At 35.5% G+C, this 10,655-nt stretch overlaps 1 protein-coding gene across 1 annotated transcript in view; it reads right to left on the minus strand.

Annotated features, from left to right (window-relative positions):
- LOC107686672 (protein C12orf4 homolog) overlaps positions 1–1,361 on the minus strand; it is a 15,784-nt gene extending 14,423 nt beyond the window's left edge. The window contains exons 1-3 of the mRNA XM_016483756.1: positions 1,149–1,361; positions 505–688; positions 235–380 (exon numbers count right to left, since the gene is read on the minus strand). Of these exons, the coding sequence (XP_016339242.1) occupies positions 235–380; positions 505–688; positions 1,149–1,265 (447 nt within the window). The 5' untranslated portion in view covers positions 1,266–1,361. The remainder of the gene's footprint in view (positions 1–234; positions 381–504; positions 689–1,148) is intronic.
- Between the last annotated feature and the right edge of the window lie 9,294 nt (positions 1,362–10,655).

Below are 10,655 nucleotides of genomic sequence, written 5' to 3' on the forward strand. Positions count from 1 at the left end.
TGTGGAAAATAATGTGTTTTTTGAACCTTAAACCGCATAAACACATTTCATTACACCAAATACACAAAATAATATTCTTTTTAGCAACATCATATGACCCCTTTAAATATTTTAATATTTTATAAAAAGATTTTAATTTAAAGAACAAATTGCTAATGTATGTAAAAATGGTGATGGTGTAGGAGTAATGCAATGATGCAAAATTATTTAATCAAATTGAAACTGTGCTCTTACCTCAGAATAGGCCTTGGCCCATGAATTTGTAAGTTTGTTTATGTCGACCTCTCCGTTAGTGAGTCTCTGCAGGGCTGCTTCTGCCTCCCGGTCATAATCCACTAACATTTCCCTCTCTATGAAACTAACCAGGCTGTTTTTCAAGTCTAAAATCAATGCAGAAAAGTTAGAGGATGTACAGTAATTAATATATGACTTGGAAATAATGCATTAACAATCTGAGAGTTGAATCTGATCATATACATGCTCAAATAAATGTTAATATATTACCATTTTCTACAAAACAGGGGATTTTATGAAGCAGCATGATCCGCCCATGATGATCATTGACATTTTCTTTGAGAGGGAACTGAAGTGGTACTTTGAGGACACAGTGATGTTTTCCTGCCTTAAACTCAAACATAAACTCCTTTTCTATTGTATTGGTTTTCCCTTTGTTTTTCCTCATTTTCACCTGCATTTAGAAAACAGACATAACAATAATGGTTTTATAGTATAGACGACAGATACAGACATAATTCTGCATAATAATTATGAACGCTGTCTAGCCATAGGTGTTGAGACGCAGCCATAGTTTCTGCAGAGATGCACTGGAAGATTCACGTCTGGCATGAATAAATAACTCTGCCATTGTGATGTTATGTAACCAGACATTTTCGTTACACAAACACAGACGTAAGTTTCCGTTCATAAATATAAGCACACCATTTCAATTATGTGACTAACAAATGCTATTCAACAGCTCACGTGAATGAACTGAGTGCTAAGAAAGAGTTCGTGCTAGACGACGAAACCACAACATACTAACTGAAATATATTTGAAAATTAAGTGTAGCAGAATTACACGGTTATTATTCGTGCATTTTCCAGTAAATTGTCCAATATTATTTGCTTGCAAGACACTTCCTGCTTACCTCCACTTGTTTTACTCCGCTAGCTGTCAGCTGATGATCAGCTAGTTTGTGATTAGTAACAGCAAATTCCACACGAAAAGAGAATCGTGGTTTGTTGTAGCCTGCCCGTGATTTCATTTTTTAATTATTTGCGCAATAATTACTGCGCAATACTTCAGACCAACATACAGGCCAAAAGTCAGCTAAATATTATTTGCTGAAAGTGTTTCGTTCAACACAAAATCCTGAGGAATGGATTTCATATGGTCTAATCAAAACAAAAACTAATTTTGAATTCCCTCCTTCTCATCCCTGTAAATTTACAAGCAAACACTGATAAAAAAACATGTTAATTTCTGCACATTAATCACATGAAATATTATTGCATACGAAAATGTTCGTTTTCACATAAATACAAGCAAGCACAGTTCTTACTCTGTCTATTGCATGTCTAAACTAACACGTTTATCAGATAAAATAGCCTACTATTAATATAATAATTAATATTATATATTTAATGTATAATTAATACCTCAATTAATAATTGGTCATGTTTTTAAAGATCATGCTCACATGCTTTTATAACTAAAACTTTATTATAACTAAAATTTTATTTCCCAATAAATGACCAATTAATGTTCCATGTTCCATTAATATGTTCCATGAGTGTATAAACTATATTCAACAAGGATAAATAAATAAATATTAAAAAAATTAAAATACATAAATATAGATAGATAGATAGATAGATAGATAGATAGATAGATTGTCCAATAGCCCATGTTTATGGATGTTTCTTAATGTTAAAATCTTGAATAATATGAATTTGAATAATAGCATTTGTGGACCTATATTGTCCACTATCAATCCCCTTCGTGCTGCTGCAGTAGTTTAATATTAATAGTTTAGTATTTTGTGTCACTGTATCATTGAGGATGGGATACTGGATGGGATACTGTTGTCACTGAACAGAAGCATGAGGTGTGTATACAGGATTTGTTCTCTGTTACATAGACAAGACCTGTATTAAAGATGCATGCTGTATCAGTTACAGGTAGAGTGACACATTTGTTGAGCTCTTTGTCTCTTGAAGCCTAAATCACACAATGGCACTGTCTCTTTTTAAATCCTCACATGGAAAATATGAGGGCATCATCACATCATCATGTGACCTGAGCTTCAAAAAAGCAACAGAAAGCAGCTATGTAAAATGTAATTTGATTGTTATTTCTATTATATTCAATATTTTAAAATCAGTGCACACAGGCATCCCAGAAGAATTGTCATTTTGTCTAAAAATCATGAACACTGCCAACACATCTGAGGTGACGCATTGTGTAATGTGATGAAAAGTTTATTTAAAATATTTTTGGAATAAAATTTACTTAATGTAGGGCTATCATAAATACATATAATATCAACATAATATTTTTTACACCTTTTGCATAATTTGACAAAATTACAGCTTGATTGTAAATGATGTGCATGCAATATAATATGAATATAAATCTTTGTTTTTTTCACACATTATGTCTGAAATAGGCTACATTAACTTTTAAGAAAACTTGTTTGTTGGTTGTAATGGAAGGGACAGCCATAAAAATATAGCCTAAATATTTTTCACATTATAAATATTGAAATGGTTTATTTCACTCTTTGTTTAGATCATAAACATGCAATGATTCATATTTATTATTTTAATGGATATTTATATGGTAAAACAATAGAAATCATACTGTATATCATACATCATAAAATGTAGGCCTACGTATTTGCAACAGTGTCCGTGAGAAGCTTGAGAATTATAAGAGACATAATGCATGAAAAAAAACATTTATATTCATATTATATTGCATGCACATCATTTCCATACAAATCGTAAAAAAAAAGTACAAAAAAATATATTTATTTTTAAATGATTTAGTTTTAATTAAAGGGGTCATATGATGCTGCTAAAAAGTACATTATTTTGTGTATTTGGTGTAATGAAATTTGGTGTTTATGTGGTTTAAGGTTAAAAAAACACATTATTTTCCACATACTGTACATCAATGGTCACCAACCTTTTTAGGCCCAAGATCCCTGACCTCGGTCTTTATGAAAGACAAGATCTACCTATTGAAGAATTGATAGAAAAAGACATCCCTGATTGTACTTCAAATTTGAGGCCTTTTACTTAGTATTTTGTAATACTTAGTAATTTACTTAGTATGCTCCGATCATAGCTGATTCAGAATTAAGATTTTCTTTTCTTTCTTTCTTTCTTTCTTTTTTTTTAACTAGCAAATTGGCTGATTCTCATACTGATATTTAAGCAAATTTATTTATTGGCTATTTGCTTTATAACAAACAAACTGACTTCAAACAAAAATATCTAACTTAGCTGTTTGAAATTAGAGGCAACCACTGCATTTTAATCACGATCTGCACGGGCAGTTGTTTTTGATTTGATTTAGATTAATTTCAGGATTTACAACAAAAACAGAATGGTCTGACTTTAGGTGTTATTTATTTATTTGCTACATAAAACATCTGCGTGAAACAAAAACAGCAGGTCTGAATGAGACGCACTCTCTGACAGCAGGTGGCGCCTATGAACAGGGTTGCCAGGTTTTCGCAATAAAACTAGTCCAATCGCGTTTCGAGGGGGTTCCCCTGTAAAAATCCATTCTGGGGGTAAAATACACGTTTTTCGGCGGGTATCTTCCAGTAAAATTCGCATTCCAGGGGATAAATATCACGTCATTGAGGTCGCAACAACCCGCGGCAACGTAATGTGTTAAAGTAACGTTAGCCAAATTCCGCGGGAAAACTACGGACTTGGCAACACTGCTTATGAACGACCGCAATAGCGTTTCCTTGGTTACCGCTGTAAACAAAGCAGAGCCGCGCTTTATACGGAGGAGAAGTGACCGATTTCAGCCGCGGCTTCAGCGTCTATTTTATAGTGTAGGGGGCGGGCGCTTCGGATTCTTGAGAGCATTTGATTGGACAGAAAGTTTGATGAGAAGCTGAAGTACGATGTGACGTCAAAAAAATCGTTGAGCCGTTTTGGAGGAAGTGACTGCAAGCTTTGAATGCTTATATCTTCTAAATGCGAATTTTGTCACTGTTTTGGAGCACACTGCCTTATAGATAACCTTAAGACTAACATATTGATACTAACACCCACAACAAGAGGGAACACGTGCGTGGGAGGCGCGCCCTCTGCCTGCCGCCCTCATCATCAGTTTCACTATGCGCGCTCCCGTTTACTACAGTCCACACTTCTCCATCATAAAGACTGCATCTGAGGAATATTGACATAAGCGGAGGAATTTGCGCACACCCTTATAAGTGAGGGCTAGTGATCTGACTATGGACAAAAAGTAAGTAGAGAACTGCTAATTGTGTTGTAGTTTGATGTGTAGCAGAAAGGTGTACAGCATTCTTCCACCTTTTGTTTCGTGTTTTTTTAAGGCTTATGATATCGGCAAAAATATTCTAAAGCTTATGGTGCCATATACAGAGTGTGTAGAAAACAAATCTGTAGAGAAAATAATACACAGGCTATACGAATAAATACGTTTTTAACCAGCTGGGGTCACTAGTAGCTTGCAGTTTAGCTTCCAGCACTAATAACTGCCGGTGTAGGCTATATTTAGTTGAATATATGAATAGGCTATTCATATATGTAATTAAATTATATAAATAAAAATCATATAATTTATAACATTATACAAATAAGTATTTATTATGAATTTTCAAAACTTCACATTTAATTCAATGTGTTAATTACGGTTTCTTTGTAATTATTTGTGAATTTTACAGCAATTTCTGAGTAAAACTGATTCAGAGTAAATACACCGTTTTTTATTCACAGCATTTTCTAAAACATAGATATTTGTGCTTTGAACAGAAAAGCTGTGAGGAAGAAACTAGAGACACTCATGAAGAAGAACATTAGTCTTCCTTTGGTGAAAAAGGTAGGTGCACTTTAATGCATTGTCCAAAAGGATGAGTCATAACTTCATGCAGCACTATGTGCACATAAATAAACCTCTGTTCATGATGGTTTTAAAAAACTGAAAGCTGAATCTTTATTCAGTGATAAAATAAGGTCTTCTACCCAGCTTACATGCATAGACAACTTTAGTTAAAAACACTGACTCATCCAAGTCAAGACATGCATTTGGGGCGTATCGATCGGTTTGTTGGACCAAAGGCAGACTGAGAAGTGTTTGGTTTGCACAGATACCCAATAGCCTACCCTTGTTTTGAGCACAGCCCTTTCTTAAAGTCTTTTTTTTTTTTTGCCAGTCTAGTATCCTGGAGATACTCTGATGCAACAGCAAACCCATAAAGCAGTTACAATGTGATGTTATAAAACTGTGGTACCTGTTTCTGCTGACACACTACAACTCCTTCTTCATCTATTTTGAAAATACTGCCATTAATTTGTTTTATGGATGACAGGTTGGTGACGTTTGTCCTCAGATCATTGCGCTGTATGTGTAAAACAGGAACACTGGTGGCATTTTGCTTAATGGCTGACCTGTTCTGTTGTAGAGAGAATAATGTCCACCTGTTTTTGTTTTTTTGACTCAGCAATCCGCCTGCTCAGTGCTGCATGTTTTTGAAGGGGTAGATTTGTCAAATAAATAAATAAATGACAACTGTCATAATTTACTCATTCAAATGTCATTCCAAACCTGTATGACTTTTTGTCTTCCACCAAACACAAAAGATGTTTAGAAAGATGTTCACGCTGCTCTTTTCCATACAAAAGAAAAAAAGCTAGGATATTATCATAATATCCTAAGTTATTATAACTTTTATGGAGTTTTTTTGTCAGTTTGAAGCCCAATCCCTGGTCACTGTTCACTTTCATGCAAAAAGAGCAGCATGAACATCCTGCGAAATATCTCCTTTTGTGAAAGAATAAAGTTAAATAGGTTTGGAATGACATGATGGTGAATAAATCATTATATAATTTAAACTTTTTAAAATAACTATTCCTTTAATGTTATACACTACAGACTCTCAGAACAATCTATGACTTCTTGAAGAGATTCTTGTCTTGAGTGACTGTTTCTCTCTTTGCTTGTAGAATAGATGCTGCATGAGGGGAATCAGGCAATGAATTACTTAAGATTAGTCATGGATTTAGTGTTTTTTTGTTCAATCTGTCTGTAAAACAAGTATTACAACACGATGATGTGCGTCTTTGCTTTCAATCTGAACAAGATCCTCACAGCGCATCACTTTAATACGTCAGCTGGCGGAAAAACTGGAACGTTTGTTTTCTGAAGGAGTGCATTTCAATCAGAGAGAGACAGCGAAGACCTTGAGGCAACCGGGTTTCTGAGGGAGAGCCCACTTCTGCTCAACAAGTTACGCTGCCATGGAAACAGCTGCCGCTTTGGAACGGTGGACTGGTGCTGGTTTCAATTCTTTTAGTAGAGGTGTTATGTTCCCACCATTCCTTTGACTGCAGGAGAGATTCACTAAATGTGGCACATCTGAACATGGTGCTGTGCTATCATTAGCTCCGGTTTCCGCGAGGAACATACCATCCATCTGTACTTACTGCTACATATTTTTTTTCTAATTTAAGCCTGGGAAGATTTATGTCACGCTATTAATAAATGAATGTAAAAAAATCTTTTTTTTTTTTTGTATATTGTTAAGATTAGGGTTTAAACACTTTTTGTGTGAGTGACTATGAAAATACTATAAAACATTTCTCAAACCTATCCAAACTATCTTAGGCACCAAACGGAAAAATATCAATCAATTTTTATTTATGCTTTCAAGACCCATCCAAAAACTGCAAAAAAAATATCTGCTATAATATAGTTATTAAAATATTTGTGATTTACACCGCAAGACATCAAGCATTATTAATAATGAAACATTTTTGGAGAAAGACACTTTTAGGGGTCATACTGTAGCAGAATTCAAAAACAAAGAGACGCATGGCAGTGGAATGAAAAAAAAAAACAAGGTACAACGACATGTTTTTACATTAAAAAACAATAGAAAAACAGAAAAAGTGTAATGCAAAAACACGTTCTGTCTGAGTTAGCTATATATTTTCAGAAAACAGTTCAGTTTAAACAGACAGATTGCAATTATGTTTAGTGCTGTTAGAAACTACAAACTTCATCTTCAATATACTAATAAGCAGCAAGTTCAAAACAGCAAGGCTGTTGAGATATTAATCTCATACACATCTTAGTTTCATATGCAATATGTTGACTGATTTGGATCTGGTGTCTGATAAACTAAGTGTTGGCAGGCCCTAGACCTCCCACCGAGTGTGCGTTGATGATGAAGCCATTATCAAGATGAACTCCTCACCTGATAATGTTTCTTATGGGAGCTTACTGCGCTCCTGATGATATTGGATACTTCAAATTAAACCCAGCAATTCACCTCGGTTGTGTCAGAGAGCAGCGGGTTTCACCCTACACACTTGATTTACATCAAGAAACCGGCCAGTGTTTACACATTCACACTAGCATATATAAGTGTGCAAGCTTTAGCAATCAACATAAATAAAAACGGAATATTTCCTAATTACACTCTGAATAATAAAGGTTTCAAAAGGAGGTTATCACACCAATGGCATAAAAGTTCCATTTTTGGTTCCCCAAAGTACATTTAAGTGATCAGTTCTTAAAACTCCCCTGAAATAAAGCTTCCAAAATGGAACTTTCACAGCTATGCCATACAGAAGAACCATTTTTGGTTCCCAAGGAACCTGTCAGTGAACAGTTCTTAAAATAACTATTACAAAGATTATTTTTAAGCTCTAAAGAACCTTTTGAGCAATGGAAAAGTTCTGTAGATGTTAAAGACTCTTCATGGAACTACTGATGCAGAGTACATAGACGATCCATTTTAGGTTCCTCAAAGAACCTTTAAGCAAACGGTTTATAAAAGAACAATTTTTTTCTTAGTGTAAAGAACATTTAAAAAGTGCAGTATGTAATATTGACAGCTGGCATCTGAAATTCAAAATATTGGTTCTGCCGCCCCCTTCTTCTCAGACGCAACGCTCATGGGGGTTGCCAGATTGAGGACACGCAACAGAAACTAGCGCAACTGATAATAAAAGGTGATGAGCCTTACACTGTAAGTTGATTTATCTGCTTTTTAATGTTCTTCTGGTTATAGAACTTTTTAGATGGATGGCGAGACGTTTTAGGTCAGGTAGAATCTGCGGTCTCTGACCCAGTTCGTTTGCTGGCTTCCATGGCTGCAATACACTGTGTTTTCCACCAAATGGCAAGCCAGGGTGTCAAAATACTATTGGGTAAATTGGCAGTGGGCGGAATTACACAGACCAAAACAAAAACAGACATTCCGACACAGAATCCACATTTCAAAGTAGAGTAAGTGTTTGTAGCATTGTTTTCCAGTGAAACAAGTATGTGAACTTAGGATATTTCCTAAATATTTGCAAACATATTATGGTATTTTTATGATTTAGTTAGTACATTCAAAAAAATTACCTTTAATAACCTTTTTCCACTTCACCGAGCCTTTTGTGCAGTAGAAAGGTTCTATGAGTATTAAGGGTTCTTCATGGAACTAGTGATGCCAATAAAGAACCTTTATTTTTAAGAATGTATACCAGCTCCCCTTTTCTTTCCAAGCCAACATAATGCACTAGTATCAGGCTTTCTGAATTATTGACAGGCAGTTTTTGAATGAATGTTTTCACTGGCATCAACCGGTGCCCTCTGGATCATCCCTAACCATGTGAACAGCATGCCAACAGCTTTCCTTTTGTCCACCTGTCCGCAGTGAGGTTTCTGCACATGAGGGGTTGTAACAGTACAGCTAGCAGTAGGTTTCCCCGTCTGTGACCAGCGTCTGTTATCTATTCCATTGTTTCGGTTGGTTAACATAAGCCCCGTCCCCTTACCTTGCGGAGGACACAGCTCTGCGGACAGCTGGGTTGCCCCTTCACCCTAACAAGGCATAACTGGATTTGTAGGGGATTTACTGACTCAAGAGTCTCTTTATGAGGCTGTATCATTATTAGAGTAAACTTCACTAATGTTGACACACTCAAACTCAAATTATAAAAGCACACAACGAATCTCTGTCTGACAATATGGAATACAAGGAAAGATAATACATAATAGCAGTTCTGTATTCTTTGAGATGCCTCATCTAATCCATCACATTATCAGAGGTGTTTGTTTATAAACAAATATTGGAGTTACATCATCATACAATGGTGATTATGATATAATGGGATCGACTGTTCTACTACACTGGTGACGGAGCTGTTGTCACGCAGACAGTGCTGATTAATCGCGTGTTGACACAAGTCTTGACATGTGTCACAAGCCGACGTCGAGTTGCGTATTTCCCAGAGGTGTGCGTTTCCATGTGATGCAAAATCGCAAACCAGAAAAACATGAGTGTTGAACAGGTGAGCTCTCTTAATTTGATGAGATGCTTAAATAGTGAAACATTGGATTATAGTGGTTATGTAATCAACTAAATAATGATGATTTAATGTGGTTTAAAAAGGGATTTTGTTTGATTAACATAGATATCTTAAAAATGATTCCCAACTGCACCAGATTCAGGTCATTTGGTGATAAGCAGAACCTCAAAATTTTTGCGAAATTCACAGAATGCAACTTGCTTATGCCAACATTTTATTCATTAAGGAGTCCTTCTTTTGAGTCGAATATTTTCAGTGGATTGGTTGAACTGGTTCACAAAACTAGTCTGTCTGATTCGAATTGAAACTGTCCACTCAAGAGAAAACAAAATTATGAAATTGGATGTGAATTCGTCTGAATTTGTAAGATCTTATACAAAAATGTACGAATTTTTGTAAAAAATAAAGCGTGAATGTCTGCCGCTAAACTTAACCCTCAGTGGGGCTTAAGCAGATTGTACAAAAAACGTTCGATTGAGATTGTAAAGTCATACGCATTTGCTACCAATTTGCCAAAACATAAAATTGTTACAGGGATAGTTCACCCAAAAATGGAAACTCTGTCATTAATTACTCACCCTCATGTCATTCCAAACACGTAAGACCTTCGTTAATCTTCAGAACACAAATTAAGATATTTTTGATGAAATCCGAGAGTTTTCCGACCCTGCATAGACAGCAACACAACTGACACAAAGCCCAGAAAGGTAGTAAGGACATTGATAAAAAAGTCCATGTGACATCAGTGGTTCAGACATGTTTATAAAGACAGTTTCATGTACAGCATGCATCTTCCTCTGCTTGTAAACGAGGCGCAGCACATCCAGGTTCTGCATCAGAATGCTGGCTCCTGAGTCTGCAGCATCACACTCATCATAGTTCACAAGTCATAGTACTCTTGTGAACACGTGTCAAAAACTGACACGGAAAAGAAGAAATTGTTGAATAAAGTCATTATTTTTGTTTTCTTTGCACAAAAAAAAATTCTCGTAGCTTCATAACATTACAGTTGAACCACTGATGTCACATGGACTATTTTAACAATGTCATCCTTACTACCTTTCTGGGCCTTGAACGTG

The sequence above is a fragment of the Sinocyclocheilus anshuiensis genome, unplaced genomic scaffold, assembly GCF_001515605.1.
Source record: "Sinocyclocheilus anshuiensis isolate Anshui unplaced genomic scaffold, SAMN03320099.WGS_v1.1 scaffold1102, whole genome shotgun sequence".
In the NCBI taxonomy this organism is placed as follows: domain Eukaryota; kingdom Metazoa; phylum Chordata; class Actinopteri; order Cypriniformes; family Cyprinidae; genus Sinocyclocheilus; species Sinocyclocheilus anshuiensis.